The 22537-nt window shown below is 27.1% G+C and overlaps 1 protein-coding gene across 1 annotated transcript; it reads right to left on the bottom strand.

Annotated features, from left to right (window-relative positions):
- On the bottom strand, positions 1–22388 carry LOC119669452 (the record flags this gene model as incomplete). The annotated part of the gene is given in 2 exon segments (XM_038079350.1): positions 1–3856; positions 20647–22388. A coding segment is annotated over 1 exon segment (3850 nt), but the record flags the coding sequence as incomplete, so codon positions are not given.
- Between the last annotated feature and the right edge of the window lie 149 nt (positions 22389–22537).

The raw sequence follows: 22537 nt of genomic DNA on the forward strand, positions 1-22537 counted from the left end.
TTTTTCCTCGTTCTAACTTTCCTATCTTTTTCGCATTTGCAGATTGCGATGAAACAGTCTCATGAAATGTTGACTTTGACGTTTTATTGCTTTCATTTGTGTCCATTTTAATCTGAGAATTAGTAGTTGTGGCAGATTCCATGTTAGAAATATTATTCTCTGCTAACAAACAATCCATTGAGTCATCTTTTTCACGTTGCACATCTGCTGTTGGAATAGATAACTTTTTATTTACTATAGTAGAAACAGGCAAGTCATCTTCACTAATTTCTTCTTTAACCACGTTAATTAATTTTTTCTTTATTGGTTTTTTCTTGTTCGTAAGTAACTGTTTGACAAAATTGTTACATGTATTATCCCAACTAAAATCTAAAAGACTTCCGGCACTAAAATCCTCCGTTAAACCAGATATGGACGGCAACTCTATGTTTGAAACGGGAACAGAAGGTTCTTCCTTTATTACAGTAGGAAGTACTGATATTATCGGCGGTGTGGAGTCTGTATTTTCAATTGGTGGATTGAAAGTAAATCCTTTAAGTTCAGCTTTCGTTCTAATTCTTGCAGCAAAGTTAGTTTCTGTTTTTACTGGAACTGGTGGCGTAATTGGTATGGGAACAACATCTGAAGTTGGCGTTACAGGCTCCTCTTTAAAAACTATGTTTTCATTAACAATTGGTATATCTATATGGTTAGGTGGTAGTGGGTAATTTGTAACTTCAGCCTGGATAGACTTTTCAGCTGTTTTACTTTTTTCGTTTTCTAAAGACTTCTCATTAACCGCAATAACAGATATATCTGCAGAACGCATATTTTCGAATTTTGAATACGGTTCTTGATATCGCGGTTGTTTAGAAACTGGTTCAACATAGTTCAGATTGGAATTAGAGTATTCATGTAAATGACGCTTCCTTCCCAAATAATTGCGATTTAGTTCACATGCTTTATGATAATTCGATTGTGTTGCAGGTTCAACTTTTTTATCTATTGGAGGTATGCCTGGATTCGAAGGTGGACCAGTTACTACAGTCTTTGGTAAAGGCATAATACTAGTATCTGGTGGTAATTTATCAACTGCAAACATATTTCTTTCCGAAATTTTCGGTTCACTTTTTATACTTTTAACAGTTGCAAAAGGATTTGTTTCCAGTACACTTGGGCGTACTTGGCATATATTTACATCACAACTAACAACGGCATTTGTTGTTGATTTTATTACAAGAGAACCGGTTTTCCGCTGTAAGTTAGCTTTTGAAGTCAATGCCGGCTCATTTGGTATTACAGCACTTCGTGGATTTGCTTTATATTGGGTTGAGTTGTTAAATATTAGTGAATTACTTTCATTATATTGCTTTTTAGGCAAAGGAGTTTGTTCACCTCGCGGCACAGTCATGGCAGGAATGTGACTTAAGTCTGCTGATGTGTAAGTAACGCACTCATTTTGTTCCATTCGTGAATGTCCATTTGGTTTTATAATAACATTTCTATCAGAAGCATGCATAGAAAAATTAGGTGTAAAATCTACTCTTGGCAAACCATATTTGCAGTCAACGCTTGGAGAACTTGACGAATAACATTTGTATTTGTATTCAGTGGAATCAGCCTTTGTTTTCACTGTACGCATAGAAAGATCCAGGGGGGAATAATTAGATATTTTTTCTTCTTGTTTTATTACTGGTGGTCTTATATTTGAAATTATAGGTCCAACCGGTGTTCTCGCTTGTGATTGCATATGATGTGGTAAAAGATCTGGACGATACGTTTCGTTTCTATATGTATCTGGTGCCGGCGATATATTTGGTTGATTGTTAACTACATTTACAAGATGCGGTGAACTTTGTTGAACTCTATCAACTTGTGCTGCTGCTCTTGGAACATTATTGACATTAGTTCTTATAACTTGGGTATCAACATTTAGAGTTTTTTTTATAATTTGTAGATTAAGTTCCTCCTCAGGTATATTACGCCTTGCGTAAGCCTGATTAATTAATTCTTTATAGTTGGGTTTTGGAACATGAGATTTCTTGGGTTGTTGGGCTGTTTGTACTATTCCGGTAGTTTGATTTGGTATTGCTGGAATATTATTAGGGCAATTTATTTTAGACTTCTGCGAAATTGGCAAATCATATGCATCGATGTGAGAAGGAACATTGTCTTGCGTTTGATTGGAGTGTCGTCGATTTTCAATAGCGGCTGATTGATAAGACTGCATTCGATGTGATGGTGAAGTGTATTCATTGTGATGTGGTGTTTGAGTTTGTGGTGTAGATAATATTGATGATGGTGATGCTACGGTAGCCACTGCTGGAGATGGTGTGCCATATGGACTTCCATCATATTTACTGGAGGTTTCATAATAATATTGCTGATTTCGAAAACTAGGTGTTCTACTTAGCGGTGGAGTATTTTGATTAACATTTATGATCTTATTTGCTACATCAATTTCTTGAGTTGATTTACTATATTTATTGTAACTGTGCGGTGATTCGTCACGATAATGAGATATAGACAAAAAAGGTGATGAAGATTCTTTATAGCAACTATCAGAAGAAGGTGGAGTGTTATAAGGATTTATATATAAATTTCGATTTGGTACACCAAGACTGTCACACAGATCATCTTCTTTTTTAACATAATCTAAATCATTTGTTGATCCTCTTAATGGTAATATGTGTGAAGTTGGTGGTGGTGGTGGTACGGTACAGTTAGAATACTGATAAGCAGCATGAGGAGATTGCTTTGCTATGATGGGTGACATTTCCGGCGCATGCACCTTGGGATTGTTCTGTGGAAAATAATCAATATTTCTTGATTGACCATTATTAGATCTATAAGGCGTTTGTTGTTGCATTATATTTGACTGAACTGGCTGCAACAATTCATTACTTGGATATTTGCTTTTATTTGCATTTGTATAACCAGTCATTGGAGATGACAAACGTACTGGACTTTCTGACAATTTTGTTTTTTCTGACATTATGTGTTTTTGTACTGTCGTATTATTCAATGTTCTATATTCGTGCTGTGGTGATTCCATGCGTAATTTTTGATTATGAGCATTGATGAATTTATCTGAACTAAATTGAGGGGTTGGCATATACAAACTCATATGTGTAGAATTTTGTTCTGCAGGTGAAAATATTTGTGGACATTTTCGAGCATAATTAGGACTTGGATGTTGTTCCTTTGTAGAAAGGATATTACTAGGATTAATTACTTGTTGATCAGTTTTGCCAGAACGAAGTACACCACCTGTATTGTTATTGTGATTATCTATATTATATATTGATGCTGCAGAAGTAGCTGAGGGCATGTAGGATATTTTGACTTCACTCTTAGGTGTATATTCGTTGTAGGAACGTTCCTTACAGTAAGTACTAATCGAATTTGCACGTTGATGATTAGGTATACCATCAGATTGTTGATATTGTTGCTTATAACTATAATTTGTATCAGTTGTGGAAGGCTTAACTAAGATATTTCTGTCCATTTGTGGAACAGCAGTCGAACAATTTTGTTGCCAGTATGCATTATTATTGCCACTTGAGTTGATATAAAGTGGATTTTGTTTAATTGCACCTTTTGTATCAATATTCCTTATATCTGATCTTGATATATGTTGAGAACCCCAACCACCATCTTCAGTGGTTGTATTAGTTCTACATTCATTGCACATTATATTGCCTGGCATGCTTGAACACGCACATGCCTTGTTATTGCCTATTGTTCTCTCCGGTATAAAATATTGTCTGTGATGTCTTGATTCATTCATATTCATTCCCCTGTTGTAGTACATTGCTCTAGACCTATCTTCATTGGTTTCAATGAATCCATGTTGTTTATTTAAATCCATATTTATCTAAAAACAAAGATAAAAAATAATTTTTTGTAAAACGCTTCCTTTAAGGTATAATAAAGTAAATTATAAATGTATTTACAAAGCGAAAACAAATGCACATTCATGTGTGCTTCCTCAAGATTATATACATATATACATACATCGAAATTTATTAATAAGATAAGATTATTACAATAAAGTACGTCAAATTAATTAATTTGATGTGATTTTCTCAAATAAATAATTTAATATATTAAAATATTTTTTTTTTATTTTTAAATTATTTTTTTGGTAGTGTATTTACGAAATTGAATAAAATTCTGAGTGTATTTATAATATCGATTTAATAAGGTGAAAGAAGTTATATTATCATATATTAAATAACTTATATACTGTAGAATTAATAACACAAAAATATACATTAAACTTGAATGATATTGTCTACAAAGTTAAAATGAACATTCTTTATTGTTCTAGTTATCATATCATATTACTATCAATTCAAGCATGGAGACAGTCTGTCTCTATATTTTTTATAAATGGATTGTGAAACAACACATAGTATTTAAAATAAAGAAGATTTGTTAAGCAAAATTTATTTAATTTTTAATTGATGCACTACGATAGCACAATGGGACTATAGGCCTAAGTGGATCTCGCTCAAATCGCCGGTGTAACCTAATCTAACCCTAATTGATGTACTAAGTAAAATAATAGATATAAATAATCTTTATCAAATTAATATAATACCAATTGAATTACACAACTAAATAGATGTAGTTTAAATTCACTTTGGGATGTGGTGGTATAATTCACCCAAAGAGGTACTATTTTTAAAATCTGTGTATATAAGAGCATTTGGGGTATTGGTAAATACATTGATATTTATTTTAAAAGTTAATAAAGTATTAAACCAATATCATAACACTCTTACGTTTTATAAGATACTGTATTACTCAGGTTTACTTATGCACATCATTAAGGACAACAATTTTATATATAATTGAAAATCATTATTATTACTATTTGATATAGATGGTTTTTAATAGATCAGATATAAAAAATAAGCATTAGCTGCTATGAAAAATTTGATTAACTTTGCAAATAATAATAATATTACATAAATTATTATTTGTAAATGTTGTCAGCTTAGTCCCTTTTGTAAATCTCTGATTACATCAACGTAAATAATAGGTTAAATTCAAATGGGTTGACATCATTTGACCGGTTGTAGTCCTTGATATAAGACCTACTAAATAAAGTTTCTTAAGTTGTGTTGTAATTGAAATTTGAAGATATTTTTTAAAACTAATTTGTTTTGCTGTCTTTTAAATTACTTTAGCGAGTTGTTACTAAAACGAAATACGTATATCACAGACAAAGTAAAATAGATTTTGTTATAAAGATAGCAAATGAATTAGTAAATATATTGAAATTCACAATTATCGATTATATTTATAATTTATAAATACAGTCGAGTTATTTATATCGTTTTATAGCAAAAAAAAAAAATTTCAAAACATTGTTGCACATTTCAATAACACATTAAAGATTATATATTTAATTTCATTTTTATTATATTTTATATATATAAAATAAAGGAGGTTTTTCGAATAGTAGTGAAATATGACAACAAAAATTCATTTTATATCATTTTAATTAAATGAATCATCAGTGGTCTTGGAAATAATTCTTATATATAATTATTCGTAAATAATTTTTTGAGACTGCAGGTACCAGGAATTGAAGTCGTGTCCTGCCAAATTTGAAGCTCAGAGTCAGCGCACCTTAACCAACTGACCCAAAACCGTACTTGACTTCTATGTTTGCACATTTTTTTCAGGAATTTTATTGATTTGCTGTGAAAGTTTTATTAACAAATTCATTTGCTGTGTTTATTTTAGAATGAAATCATAAACCAGGGCCCTGTTGCACCAACACTTTTCACTTTTCACTTTGCAAATTTTTATGAGTTTTTGAGCATTTTTCTCTCATTGAGAACATAAAGCATTAATTTGAGAATTGAGTTATGCAAAGTTTTGAAAACACTCAAAAAATGCAAAGCGTTGCACCAATGTACTTTTCAATGAAAAGTAAAGTATGAAAAGAAAAGTGAAATATTTGACAAAAAACTGCTTTCTTTGGACTTTCTGTTGCACCAACACTTTTTACTTTGCGCTTTGCAAAAGTAAACTGCAAAACTTTACAAAAAAACTGCAAATGATTAATTCACTTTGCAAATTTTGCAAAGTGATTTCTTTCAATGCGTAAAATGAAAGAAATCATTAATAAATAAATAAAAATAGTTTTAAAAAAATAGAAATTGAAAATTAGTTGAAGCAAATATTATTGCTGTTTTTGAAATAAATTTAGTTGCAATAATTAAAGGGATATATTACCGGACAATACTTTTAAATTGTGAATTAAAGAGTTCAGTTTCTAAAAAAAACTTATAATACATTTAAAATAGATATTTTATGTGAATTATTGTTTAAGCATGAACACTTATTTATTATAATGAGCAGTTTATTATTATTATAAGTCTGTTATCGTTCAAATTCTCCGAATTATGAACCAAGAAAAAACATGGGTAAAAAATATCCTATAATAGCTAACATTGTAACATTTTTAAATATCTAATTATCCGTATCTAATTATGATAATAAAAATGTATTTCTAAAGACAATAGAAGAAAAAATCACAAGTGCCTGGACTTGCGTCGTTTTTTGAACCTTGTTTGAAATGTAATTAAAAATAATATAGTTCACTAAAATTAGTGATAACAGACAACATATTATTTTAACGTTGATAGTAAAATTAGTTAAGTTAGTTTTAAGGTAATTTTGTATAAATTAAGAAAAATGTTCTAAATAAAATCAATAATTTAGGCCCTTTATGCGTAGGTTTCTTTTGTATTAGGATAATACACAGCGACAAGTAAACAATACTTTAATAACTTATAATATTTTAAAATTAAATAATAATGACAGATTTTCAACTAAATTTTTATATAAAAGCAACTTATTATATTTGTTAACTTTGTTTTTCAATATAATTGTTGTTAAAACAACTCATACTCCTTACATATAAATTCTTTTTCTATAACTTTTCAAACAGCAAAATAAATTAAAAGTATAAAAATTGTCTCTATGGATATACACAACTTCTTTATCTAGGATTCAATGTCAATAAAAGAAATCATATACAAAAATTTTGTGTTTTGTTTTATGTATAACATATAATTGTACTAAAATTATACAAATATTACAAATTGTAATAATATAAATTATTAAAATAAAATATTATTTAAAATACTTTTATTTTAAACAAAAATTAAACTCATAAGTACATACTATGCATAAATCATGTACTCATAGCATCAAAATATCAAACAAACAAAAAACAAGTATACATACAGAATCGAAATGCTTTCAAAAACCAATACAAAATGAAAGTGATCTAATTTTTTGGTGCAACGCTTTGCTTTGCATTTTATGCAAAGACTTTGCAGTCAAATTTTTATTTGCAAAGTGCAAAGTAAATTATGTTAAGTCTTTGGTGCAACGCTTTTCACTTTTACTTTGCAAAAAAAAAGTCACTCATAAATTTTGCAAAGTGAAAAGTGAAAAGTGTTGGTGCAACAGGGTCCAGCTGTAAAATAATTGAATTAATTAATTATTTTTTTATTTTTAATTGTTAAATTTCAGAATAGTACTCTTTGTAGAGGCGTTATTTGTTGCATAATTTATATTTATATAAATCTTTAGAAATTGTAATACTTATAAAATTTTTAAAAATTTTACTTTGGTGCAAAATAATGGAAAAAACGACAAGCGTTGAATTAAAGCCAAAATAACTAGTTACATATTTGGCTCTAACAAAATCTTAAATATATCAATGAATTAGAATTATATTTAAATGAGACTTTAAATAAATCATGTGCAACTCAAGTGTAGAAAAACTACAAAGACTACAAAACAAAATCCCCAGGCACAGACTGTAAATAATCCGTGGTATGTGAATAACTTCATTTTTCAAAGGGATCTCAATATACATGAGGTATCTGATGTAAGGTATTGTATTATTTGAAACTAGTTACGCATTTAAACACTGTTTATCACCAACCCGGCATTTTACCTTAGTAGGAAAAGTAACTGCTTAACCCGTAGCAAGTATGTAATATAAACTTAGATTTCTTTAATTAATATCTTAAAGAGCATTCTCTATCCTCAACTAGTTTTTAAGATTTGATATTACTTATTCATAATTTCATTTAGAAAGATTCAATAAAGCATATAATTGACAAAAAAATATAATGAGACAAAACAATTTGCAACATCATTAAAAGAACAATAATTAAATAATAAAAAAAAAAAGGGAACAATGCTCCCAAATCTATGTGACATAACAAATTTAACAAATGTTTTATTTTACTATAAATTAAAACCAGGCCTTCGGACCAGAACTGACCTCGAAAACCGAAAGAAAACAATATTTTTTTATCAGGTTTTTAAATACATTTGGTTGGTTGCAAGTAATGAATTTTTGGATCTATAATGTGCATTTAGTTATAAAGGAGATTACAGGTATTTTCGAACAAAGTCTTTCCAACGATTAACACAGAGAGAATTTTTGAATCTGTAATGTGCATTAAATTAAAAATGAGATTACAGGTATTATCGAACAAAATCTTTCAACGATTAACACAGAGCCAGATGGAAGGTCTATAGATGTTGAAGATTTGAATGTCTATTTTAAATCAGTGATGTCCACTATTTCTGCATACACAAAGTCAAAAGTAAATAAAATCAAATTTATTATAAATCCCAAAAAATATTTGAAATTGTAATTTGCTAATAAAGAGTATAAATTATACTGCAATTTTAAACCTTTTAAAAATGTTTTCATATAACGCTTTTGTGCACCAAGAACTAATAACAAAAGTTATTAGGGTTTAGTCATAGTTCCTTATAATGAGACGGCACAGCTTCACATGTAGCATATGACAATTGTGCGAAATCTTATATGAAAGGGCAATACATAAACAAATGTGTTAAAAATGTTATGGACCGATAAGTTTTTCTTGCTCATAGTTGAGTAAAAGCTATGTAACCAATTTCCCGATATCTAAGCAATAGTTTATAGACCATTCACTTTGAGGAACTCTCCATGATACTTCAGTTTGAAAAAGTGCAGATAGCTTTTCAAACCAGTTAAAATTCAAGAATAGTTGATGTTTTAAATAAATAAAAATTTTACTATTACTTTTATGACGATAATCAAAATATCAGACTGATCAATCAAATATTTAACTGATCAATTAATTATCCCATTTTATAATTAATATATTATATATTTTTATTTTATATATAAATAAATAGTATTTAAAAACGTGCGAATATATTTTTTAATTGGTGATTTTATACAGTAATTCACAGAATTTTTTCCGTGCTATTGACTGATAATTCATTGTCTTTTGTAATTCTTCAATTTTTATATTTTTCGTTAAAATTAAGTAAGTCACTTAATCACATGAATACACATTTTTAACAAAATAAGATTTCGCCGAAGGTATATTCTCTTTAATAGTACAAAAGAATATAAATATGTATTCTCATTTCATAGAATAATTAAAAAAAACATATGTTGGTTAGGTTGAATAGATTATAGGGGTAGTGGATGTTGCCAAAATAATAAATAAGTTTATTATAGTTTTTAATAAATATACTTTAAACATTCATAATATTTGAGTCATTGAAATATCTCACAATGAAAATTCAATATATTATAATAAATAGATAAAGGCACAACTTTTAAGAACTATCGATTGTAATATAGATTTGCAGGTTTGTGTACAACAGACATATATGATTTGCATATATGTCTGGGCTAATATATTAATATTTAAAATGTTTATACAGAAATTCTCAATACAAATAGCACTTGTAATCTCTTCTCTTATTTTTATTATTTATACTTTTTATAACTGTTTTTACTTTGGTAATTGTTGATTTGTTTATATTATTATTAAACGTTGGCTGTTATTATTTATTTTTTTGTTATGCAGATATACTCAAATCAAGTGCTTGGTCCCTTATTTTATTTTATCGCGCTTTCCTAGCACTTTGGAACTACTGTGGTTTGTTTATTGTTGTAATTTATACATTTAAATAAAGTTGATCACTGACTTTACGACTCTCCGCAATAAACGATTTGAAGGAGTTTGCTTTGTAACTAATATCAACTTATTGTCGCTATGAACATATGGTCTATTGTAATGTTTTTTGTAACTCTCGTATTGCAGTTGCGCAATATACAGTTTTGAAAACAGCTGTTTTTGGTGCTTAGAATAAAAAAATTTACTTTTATTTTATTGCAATACAATTTTAATAATAACAGATCATTTACTTACATTGATTGCAAATTTTTTTGTCTTTCACAGCTAATACAAATGTAATTAAAAAGAATTAAGGGGGGCTTTATTTTAGGCACTTAATGCTTGTCTGGTACTATCACTATTCTCTGTGTATATCTGTGCCAAATTCTTATATAAGGCTTAACTGTAGTCAATCAATATTAAAAAATGTCTATTTTGTAATATTTGACATCATTATCTTTGTAAACAGTGTAGGGGATTTTTTGTAAAAACTTCTACCTCTTCATTTTATCTCTTCCTTTTGGCATAAGCTGCAAAGATCGATAATTAGTAATCAAAACCTATATATGTATATACGTGCCTACTGAACAACGTTTGGGTACAATGGATATATTGTTATATACTTAGATGGAGTACATAATTTCGTTTTATGGATGTTTTTAGCCTACTGGTTTCAAGACCCAAAAATATATTCAATATTTATGTATACTTACTTGTAATCCTTAAAACAAAAAACAATAAAAACAATAGAAGCACTACCTATATGTCTATTTATTTTCTTTAATATCCCTTTATTAATTAATACATACATAATTTAAACAACTGTCAATGATAAAAAACTGTTACATATGTACTATTATATTTTACTATATACACATATATTTTTTATTTTTAAAGGTTTTATAAATATTTATTTATCTTGTTGGTTTTCTACGAAAAATGCACTTTTCCTTTAAATATTCAAGTTAATGCAAATATGTAAATATTCACTTATTTATTGTGTAATATGTTACAATAAACGTGCATAATTCCAAGAGTTTTTTACAGGCAATGAAACGATTACACTATTGCATAAAATTAATATAAATTGACCTTGTTTATTGAAGGTAACGCAAACAACTTGCTTTCTGCGAGGCATTCGTAAATACTTCACAAACTTAGATAAAACAGCAAAATACAAATAAATAATTATATACAAAATTGTCACATACAATGCTGACTTTAATTCAAACATTAATTTTATTTACAATTGCTAAAGAAGACGTATTTCATTTCAGAATATACTTAAACAAACACTACCAGAACTTATTTATCTTTTTCAAAAAAACCAAATTTATGTTTAGAAAAAAATTACTAGGTAAATGGATAATATTATATCCTCAAATATCCTTTTTTTCTGTCATAAAACTGTGTCCTCTATTATGTTTTATTAAGCTAGTAATAATAATTTCCTATATATGTATGTATATTGCTATAAATTAAGGACACTCAATACTTTTTAAAATATAGATGTTATATTAGATGTTATTTCTTATTTTCAGTCTAAAATCTGTAACCGTATTTTTCTCAAGCACCAGACTCAAAATATCTCTATTGGATGATATTATGATTTCTGGCATATATCTTCTTCTTCTTTTACATTATAGGATTAAGACGCTTTCTGAAATCCGTTCATATACAGTTAAACCACTCTATAGCGAACCTCCCTAAAACGAATTCCTCTCTATAACGAAGTTTTGTTGAAGTCACAATGGTATTTTTTCACATATTTGAACGAATTCCTCTCTAAACGAAGTTTTTCAGGTACGTAAATAAATTTTTGCATGCCAAAATAAAAAGCTCTCCATAACGAGTTTATTCAGATGCAAGTTAAACACTCAACATGTTTTAACTTATAAGAAACTTCTTTGCAAGCTGTTTCATACTCGGTTTGAGCTTGTGTATATGTTATTCAGTGTAAAATTGGGAAGGATGATGTTTTTACGAAAGATTGCATGTGTCTAAAAGAACTATGGATGAAATGCACCGTTGATATAATCGGTGTATCTTTAGATGATATTATAAATATAGACAATGCCCATACTACGAATGAAGATATTTTGCAATGTGTTATTGAAAATGTTAGAATTATTAATCTAACACATTATAACATAATTTCAAAGTTTATAGATTCAGATGAAGAAGACCAATATCATGAACAAAATGTAGATATTTAGACAATAGTACGTACATTTGCGGAATCAAAAGTATTGTTGAGTCGATTAACTTGTTGGAAGAGTTCCTTGATAAGGAAAAACTTCAAATATCGAAACAAGCAAAAATAATAGACTTATTTCAAGTTAAATAAAATAAGTTATAAAAATTTAAATTATAAATAATTATAAATTAAATAAATAATAATAAATTAAATAAATAATAATAAATTAAATAAATAAAAGTTAATTAAAAATAGTTTTTTTTAATACAAACCAATATATGATTAATGTTTTTAATGTTATGTATGCTTATATAAATAAACATGAATTAAATATATTGTTAAAATACATACGCACATAATTCTAAGCAAAATGCAAAAAAAAAAGTAAACAAAAAAATTTGTTTGAACTCTCTATAACGAACACCTCTCCATAACGAAATTATAGGCACCAACGAGTTCATTATAGGGAAGTTTGACTGTACATATAATTCCGTAACTACTGGTCTAAGGTGCGGAGGCGCTCACCCCTAACATAATTTGCAAAATGTAAAATAATATATATAAATTTATTAATTATCTTTACATTGAGAATTAATATTATTTATTACATTTCCACATATGGTATATATATTTTAAGATTAAAATTTTAGCAAAAATAATTAAATAAAATTGTCTATGAAAACTCAATCAATTTCCTTCTCTTTGCTGCTATAGTTGTTAGTTGTGCTTATAAGTTTGCAGCTCAAATCGTAGAACATTTCTATTATATTTCGTCTGAAAGGACGCATACCTCTTCAGATAGGGCACGCGTCACTGTCACTGATATAAAACTAAATTTTTTTTATAAAGTAACAGTGAACTAAGTATAATAATAACAACTAAATATTTTTCCTTTAAAACTGAATTGTAGAGATATATCTTACTAATACATTTTAATAAGATATAGTATTTCTTATGCTGTATCAAATATCACTTTCCTGATAACTACCTTTTTTGGTTAATATTTTTTATGAGAGCACATATCTTTTTATAAAATAATTATACAATAAATTATTTTTATATTTATACAATAAATTCTCTAAAATCTTTATACAAACATATAATTAACTTTTATTTTTGCTTTGTTTAAGCTTGTTATCTTTAAGGATATTCTCATCTGATAACTTGATTACAAAATGTAATACCAATTTAAAAAGACAGATATGTCTTCTTGCTTAATGACGGACGTTATTTAGTATTATTTTGAAACCTGTTAATATTTGTAATTGTTGTTTTGGTTGTAGTTACTGTGATTGACCAGATATTTTCAATTAATTATGGGTTTGTAGTGAGGTAAAATAATAATTTTACTACCTAATAATAATCAAATACACGCAAACAAAATTTAGAACCAACAAAAATCCTTGGGTAGATTTATATATCCTTGTTTATGAAAACAATTGCAACCCTGTGTTAATTACAAATCGTTATACATGTTTACACATACATTTGTTTAAATATATAGTTGTACAAGTCATGTTTCAAGTACTTACTTTTTTAAATATATGGTAGGAATATACGTGTTGTTCTTTAACTGACTACTGGTCTAAGACTTCGTAATGCTACTACACATAATATATTGACCTGAAATAAATTTGGACAGAAACTACTAAAAAAAAATGGATCAGTTAAGCACAAACTACAATTTAACATAAAAATGAATTGGCACCACATATATTGACAACGAACCTATTATGTTATTAATTATGTTTTATCAAGAGGTGTCTGCAAATTTTCTTAAAGCTTTCTATTATAGTACAAAAATTAGTAATCTCTTATGTAAGAGTCCACATATAATAATTCATATACTACTATAGCTTTGTATTAACATGTAATACTACTATAAGAAAAGCCTTTTCATGGTCTTAAGTAATATTTAATTATAAAATAGATAATAATCTACTAATCATAGTTTTAATATAATCCTCTTACCTATATGGCGATACTTATTACAGAACTTAGTTTTGCAATTTACTATACACTGCACTGCATCATGTTAAAAACGAGAAACTTCAATAGACCACAATTCTTATAATAATTGAAAAGATAATACATAATTTTCTTCTTTCTTCTTCTTCTACATCTTTTGTCTCAACAAAATTTACTTTCATCCACTTTAACCCAAAGTTGTTCCGGACAACATAAAATATTCACCTGAATAGTTTTGAAGGCGCGTAAAGCAGTTACGTGATATAGAAGACACCATATGGATATCAAAAGGTAGTGTTTCTATGACTTATACGAAAATTTGTGCAAGTGAAAGTTACTTTTGAAGTGGGTGACGCGTTTGCTCACACCGGACAAAAAGGTAAGTCACAAGTCGATATTTTCTCCAGGGATTACTGATTTCTGAAACTTGGATCTATTTTAAGAGCAAAGATAAATCATTCTACAAAAAAGATATCAAAAAGTTAGAGATTGTAATTCCTATGCAGAATCCTTATATTACTTTGAAATACAACAATAAAATAAGTTTACTTCAGCAATAAGATTTGAAATTATTTTTTTTGTTGATTAAGATTAAATTAGAAATTAAAAATTTTAAAGACTTTTAAATTTATACAATAATAGAACTGATATTTGCTATTTTTATAATTGAATTTCGCAATTTCGAGCATACACGCAGACCTATTGATATAGATCTATAACAAAAACAGAAATATACGTAAAAAGTACATTTCAAAATAAAAAATTTTTTGATTGCTACATCTCGTCAGAACAAGGTTCTCTTAAATTAAAAGCGCATGCGAATAACTGTACTGGGAGGATAGACAACCGACTACTCCTTAACCTAGGTTGACTAAAATTTACTTTAACCGTGGATGGATACTGTCTCTGACTTGTTTTTCGTACGCGTGAGATATTCATAAAATAAAAAAAAATCTGATGTAACAGTGAAATATGGTTTTTGACAAATGTTTCTGTAAAATCATGAATCAAATATTTAGTTTTCTTTTTATTTTTTTATTTTTTTCTTAGACAAATTCAAATACATAAATGATATAATTAGGGAAATATGTAAATAATTACAAATAGGATTAAATTAAAATATATGATGAACTCAAATAAAACCAAATAAGAATTGTGTTGTATATATAGTCTTATATGCATACCTATATAATATATTCACAAATAAAAACAAAGAGGCAAGTGACTATTGTTTACTATAAGTAATACTCATACTTATATGGCATTTAACTTTTTACTATTAAAAAGTAATTCATTTGGCGATAAGGCAAACCTAATGATTAGCAAATTTTTTTTTAATTATTTCGTTACAGTCGTACAGATTGTTAAGTTCAATTAAAGCAACACGTTCTGTGTTAGCCACGAGTTTGTTAATTTTATTTATATATAGTTAAATTCGATAATACTATTAAAAAGATTGTCGATTGTTTTTTATGAAGAAATATGTTTCGGAAAACATATGTTCCTCATAAAGTGAACTTTAACAGATTATGAGAAAATCCACATTTTTACAATACTATAAAAACAATGAAACTGAATCTATGATTAATAATTTAATCAAATCTAAGATAATTATGCAGTAAAATGACATCGAGTTTTTCAGCTCTCATGTTTAACTTCTGGGAACAGAACGTAATATGAATATAAAAATTTCTCAACAACAGATAATATAATAGAATTCAGATTCTTAATGAGAGAAAGGAAAAAACTATATACCTATTATTGTTGAGAGTTTAAATTTAAAGAAAATAATATTTAATTCAACTGCTTATATAGGTATATATTAAAGGTTCTCTGTTTTTATAATGTATGTGTTTTATAGTGTAGAAACTGTAGCAAACAGAAATTAACAATATGGAAAAACAGAACAATTATTTATTATTCATTCTTATTAATATATTATTTATTATATCTGTTTTATATGAAATTTGTGTTGATTAATATATCTGATAAGTTATTTTCTTTATTGTGTTTAAAACCTTTATTGTGTTTAAACTAAAGTAATTAAGCTATATATTGTAATTATCACACTATATATAGAAATTTTTTCGCTTTATTGGATCCTGTCAATTACAAACTAAACCCATTTACCCATAGAAATAGAATAGAGTTCAAACAACAGAAAAGTTTTGACAAAATCAAAACATAAATCAAGAAATGCGGAAAAATATAAGAAATAATATTAGAATTCGGGGAGAAAGTATTATTATACTTATAAATTTTTGTAAGTTAATTTTAAAATATATTTTCGTAAGATATTCATTAAGAGACTAACAAGTATTTAGACGTAAATGCAAGTATATAAATTAAGTTATAAATGTGTTAAAATAAATAAATAATTTTATACTATTGCAGGCATATATAAGTAAAAGATATTACTTTGAGTTTAAAATTTATAACATAACATATTTCTTAAGGATATACTTTGGACTTGATATATCAATATCAATAGCGATACTATATGAAAATTGTTTATGAACGTATGTATATATTACTTAAGATATGCGTATCATTGACGTTATAGATAGTTTATGTCATTATAATGACCTTCAAAACTGTTAACTTCTAAACCTTGTAGGCTAAAGTGTGAAAGAACTGGACTAAAACAGAGCTGTTATAGAGTTTCTTTAATATCTGATACCTTTTACTTCCTACATTCGTCACTGGTGGTAACGGTAATGGTACTTGGAGGTTTTCGGGTTAGGCTAAGACCCCTATGTACTGCGACCAGTTTGATCTATTGTGCACCTTCGTCACTGGTGGTAGTATATATCGAATGCGTATGCATCTAAAAATATCATTCAGTAGTATTAACGGGACAATATTTAATAGTAAAACATGCGAATGTAATGTATAAAAGTTATATAAAAGGTTAAATGTTGTACATAAAAAGTTAAATGTGCAACAGACCGCTATTGAACTTGCGACGACGATGAATAGCAGCAGAATGTATTGCATTTACTTTATTGCTATCCTAAACATAAATTTATCAACATTCTATTCAAAAAGGTTTGCAACATTAATTTGAGAACTAGTATGATTTTTAAAATAAGAAACGTAATCTCTATTTCTCTTCCCTAAATCGGAAAGAATGAATAATATGAGACAGTTATTGTTGTTGTAACCCGCAGGGACCTGTAAGCAGATAATATGAAAGGACACACAAGACGATTACATGAATAGTGAAGTGAGTGGGTAGGGGTTAGGGGAGATGAAGGGGAAAGAAGGAGAATGTGTCGAAATTGGATGGAAGGTTTGTATTGAACCTTATCCCGAATCTATGCGGAGATATAAGTCAGTAAATGTCTTTTATATTACAGATGTATTATCTAACCTGAGGATATCTTATTCAACTTTTTTTATAGTGAAAGTTTTGGTATTTCATTTTTTAATAATTATCAAAAGTGTATTTAATATGAATAAACTATATAAAATAATGTATTTAATTGTAGTTTTAATTTCTCTCGCATTTCGATTATGTTACTTATGAATATATTATTCTAAATTAAGAAAGAATTGATGTGCTAACAGTTCTCTCAAAATTTTTATTTTATTGTAACATGATTTATGTATTTGGTTGGAAACAATTTTAATGCGTATACAATATATACCACTAACTAATGGTGATGAACAGGATTCTACAAACTTCATATCATTGTTTATATTTTTGTAACCGACATCTGTACGTCTTTTACGGTAAACATTTTTCTGATTCGGAAACAGTGCATTAAATTATCAAATACATGCTCAACATATCATGAATCATGCTTAACATATAGTGATGAAACTTTACTAATACCAGTAAAGATGGTATTATGTCAAGAAATAATAGATAATATTCCAAATTCGCCTCCTGTTGGAATATTAGTGCACAATTTATAGTAATCATATAGAAATTTTTATAACTTGCTGAGAGTACTCGTGACGTTTGTGTTATGTATATGATTAACTAGTATCAATTAATACATAATTGTTTTTCCAAATGTTTCGGATTTTGCTCAAGTAACAGATATAATATTTTAGCAACAATATAGACAATACTGACATAAGCAATATCCCACAATTTAATTAGCCAATATACTTAGAAATGTAGTTTGCAATATGAGTTTATTATTCATTTGTAATATGAGTTTACTACTTATATTGCAAAAACACATTTCCATAAAAAGATATGTGATATTAACAGTCAATAATATTAACTGACTCATTGGTGGTGGTTCAAGACTTTACCCAGAAATGTACCTAATACAATATTATAATAAGTATTTCTTTCTATGATCAAGTTAAAATATTTATATTTCACAAAATTATGAAATCCAATGAAAGAATTATGGTTAAAATTTTTGGTGTATTCCTACTGGAATACTTCTCTCCTTCACAAGATCATGAACACCAATGGTACTGTTAGTGGAGATCTTATTTACCTGTAGTAAAAACTTTTTGATCATATATTTTCAATACATACTAGCATTGTGACACCTATACAGAATGAAATAAATCATATTAGGTGAAATAATTTCATTACACTTATTGTTTTGACTTGTTAATTGTTTATACATTACAAAATAAAGATATATATAAATATATTATAATTATAATATATAATAATATATATATATTATATAATATATAATAATATATACATTATATAATATATAATAATATATATATATTATATGATATATAATAATATATATATATTATATAATATATAATAATATATATATATTATATAATATATAATAATATATATATATTATATAATATATAATAATATATAATATATAATAATATATATATATTATATAATATATAATAATATATATATATTATATAATATATAATAATATATATATATTATATAATATATAATAATATATATATATTATATAATTTATAATAATATATATATATTATATAATATATAATAATATATATATATAACAATAGCTCAACTTTGACTTGTCTTTGTTACTCTGACAAATTGTAAGATATATTCAAAAAAAATCTCTATCACATATTGTACTTTGAGATCAAAACTAAAGTCACTATTTTATATAAATGGACAAGTACTGTTTCATCTGCATTACCAAACTTCATTAGCCAAAGACACTTCTATGAAACTTTACAAGACCCCAAAATTTTTTTTATTATTTTTATTAATTTATTATGTTTAAAAGCAATATAAAATAACAAGCAAACTAAAGAAAAAATAAAGCGTCACGGTCACGGGTCTTAAGATCAAGTTAAATTTGTCACTATGTGTCTAGAAAATATAGCTTGGCTTAAAATAAAGACAAAAAATGTTGATATCAGTACTTTAATATTGCTCTAACAGAACTTAAATTATATTAGCTTTAACAGTGGGTTAAAAATTTTTTCTTTAGTAATTCAAGATTTTGTATGAACTTATTTTTTTAGACAAATTAAACCTTCGTCAGTTCTAGATAAATATTAATGAACTTCTATCTTCATCATTTAATCAAAAATAATAATAAAAAAATGTGATTTATTTAAGACGACAATATAAACTTCAGTCAATACATTAATGGAACGGTAAAAAATTTCAGTATATCTACCAATTAAATTCACATTAATTCTGATATTACTTAGGCCGTGTGCGAGTTCGAATAAATTGAGGGTAAATGCAGGGAAATAGTAAATTATGTCGGTATGGTAGCGAATGTTGGTATCTACCAGAATTTCGAGTAAAATATATAAAAATTAAATAAATTAAGTGTTACCATTGTACAAATTTTATAAGATGTTTAATAAATAAATAAACCAATTTGAAATCTTTTAACCAAAAATAATAAATAAGTGCAATAAATAAATAAATAAATATTTACATAAGTGCAGTGCAAAAAATCCTCAGGAAATTTTAATTTACTTTACCTCAATTTACTTGAACTCGCACATGGTCTTAAATTTTATATATTCAAAAGTTAATGAAGAAAAGGGCCTATTAGTCTTAAGACTAATAGTCTTATTTATCTTAAGAGACGTAACTTAACATATGTAAGTCAATGAAAACAAGAAATACATCCTTTGTCAACCCATAAGAAGTGTTTATTGTTGAAGATCGGAAGTAATCATAAATAAGTTTTAAATGCACTGAATTAAATCATAATTACTGGTAGTTTTTCTTTTATATATAGCAAAGATACAAAGAGTAAATAAACAACCGTAAATTTAAATAATAATAATAATTTTCAATTATTCGTGTAAATGTTTTTAAATTATTTACGAATCAATCACCGATTAATTTTGTGAAGGTATTAAGTTGTACTCCAAATGGGAGAATTCGTGAACTACATTATATGGTAAACTTAACACATCCTGTATAATTGGATTGGTAAATAATTTTTCGAACTTTTTTATTTTTTGATTTACTTCAAAAGAAATATTACTGATATTGTTTTCGCTTTTTAAGAGAAATACATAACTTACCAGGAGGAGATTTTAACTAATTTTTAATTTATCAAAATAATCACGCATGCTCAACCGATAATTATTGTAATTAATAATTATGCTGCTCTGCAAAACTGCCGACTGCTCTGCTAGGATTGACTTTTCTTAATCTCCCCCGCAGACAGCCAGACAGATAGAGGAAAGTTTGTTCTACACTTTTTTCTCTGGCGCTATTTTTCTTGTTTTCACTTTGTCCGTTCGTTTGGTACGTTTCACCGCTTTCTTCGTCTCAATTCACAAAATATGTACATGTATGTTCTTTGTTTTTGTTGTTGTTTGTTCGGAACCAGTATTTTTTTCTTTCACTACGTTTTTGCTAGTCACTAAACTTGGATTTCACTTTACTTGTGAGCGATATTGAAAAATTATTTTTTTATTTTTTTTTCTCGTGTTAAGAGCCACTGTTCGTAGCTGTGGTGGTATGGTAATGCGATGCGATGGGCACCACGTTTAAAGCAGCAAATGTATTTTGTAAATTTCCTTTTATTTATATAAACATCACTCGAAAGTTATTATTTATACCGAAAATGGAACGGAAAACATTTTCGTAGTAACTAAAAAATGTGGCAGACACTGGAAAACGTATTACGTTATCAAAAGAGACAGTCCGCTGTTTTCGCATTTTCGGATATGTATATTGTATTTGCGTCTTTGATGCAATTGAACTTCACTTTGACTTTCAACAGAACAATAATTTTTTCGTGGTAATTTGTTTGCTTTTGATTTGCTGGTCGTTCGCCTTCCTTTAATTTTCGTTTTGATTATTTATATATTTAAAAAATTTATATATTGTTACCCGTTGCATGAGTAATTATTTTCTGCGTTTCACATGCTTAGTTGTATTATGAGTATATATGTTCACTACAAACGACAATAAGATTGGACGAACAGTAAAATATTTTAAACATTTCTTTTTTATATATATATTTTATAAAAATTCATCAATTCCAAAATGTAAAAGATTTAAATGAGAAAGCGCAAAAAATAAAGTTAAAAACAACAACTGAATGGATGGCCTCGAGTGAACGAAAAGCAACTGCTTGCGTCGTTAACGTCCCATTCCTCTTGTCTTACATGCTCATCCAAAGCATCATGACTGCCGTTGCAGTCAACGTCACTGCCAGCGTTAAGTATTACGCTGCTCCGTTCAAGGGAGTACTGGATTAAAACAAAGAATTTTACACTTTATACAGAATTTTGCGTAGTCTCCATTGACTATTTTCATTCAATTAATTTTATTTCAAATTAAAAATATATTCTGAGTTGGATTTAGTTTTAAAAAAATTTCTCTAAAATTATTGTAGTACAATTTACTTTTCACAACACACATACAAATTTATCATTGAGCACTTCGCGTTGACACAATTTACAAACTGAACGAACGAAAAATTTCTACTTTGACTTCTTTTTTGTTTGGCCTACTTTAGGGGAATTTCTTCTAATCATTAATTTACTTTTATTTATATATATATGTAAACGATAATATTTTCATTAAATAATTAAAAACTAAATAAATTTTACATTTAAAATACAATTAAAAAATTAGTAAAATTTTCACTACTTCATTTTCACAAAAGCGAGACGTGTAGAAAATGAATGACTGAATGTAGAAAATAAAAAATGATATTAAAGTAGTCTGTTTCGTTGAAACCGCAACGCACTTAATATCGGTGACACAAAATGCAGGCTTGCATGTTTTCATACACTTAAATTAATTTATATATGCAATCTATTGCTACTATGTGCAGTATTATTAGTATGATATTAAAAAAAAAGTTAAATTCTAATATAAAAAAATTTTTATTTCGCAAAATAATGTTAAAAATATATTATTTTAATCATATTTTAAATAATTTTTAATTCACTTTTC

The sequence above is a fragment of the Teleopsis dalmanni genome, chromosome 1, assembly GCF_002237135.1.
Source record: "Teleopsis dalmanni isolate 2A chromosome 1, ASM223713v2, whole genome shotgun sequence".
Taxonomy (NCBI): domain Eukaryota; kingdom Metazoa; phylum Arthropoda; class Insecta; order Diptera; family Diopsidae; genus Teleopsis; species Teleopsis dalmanni.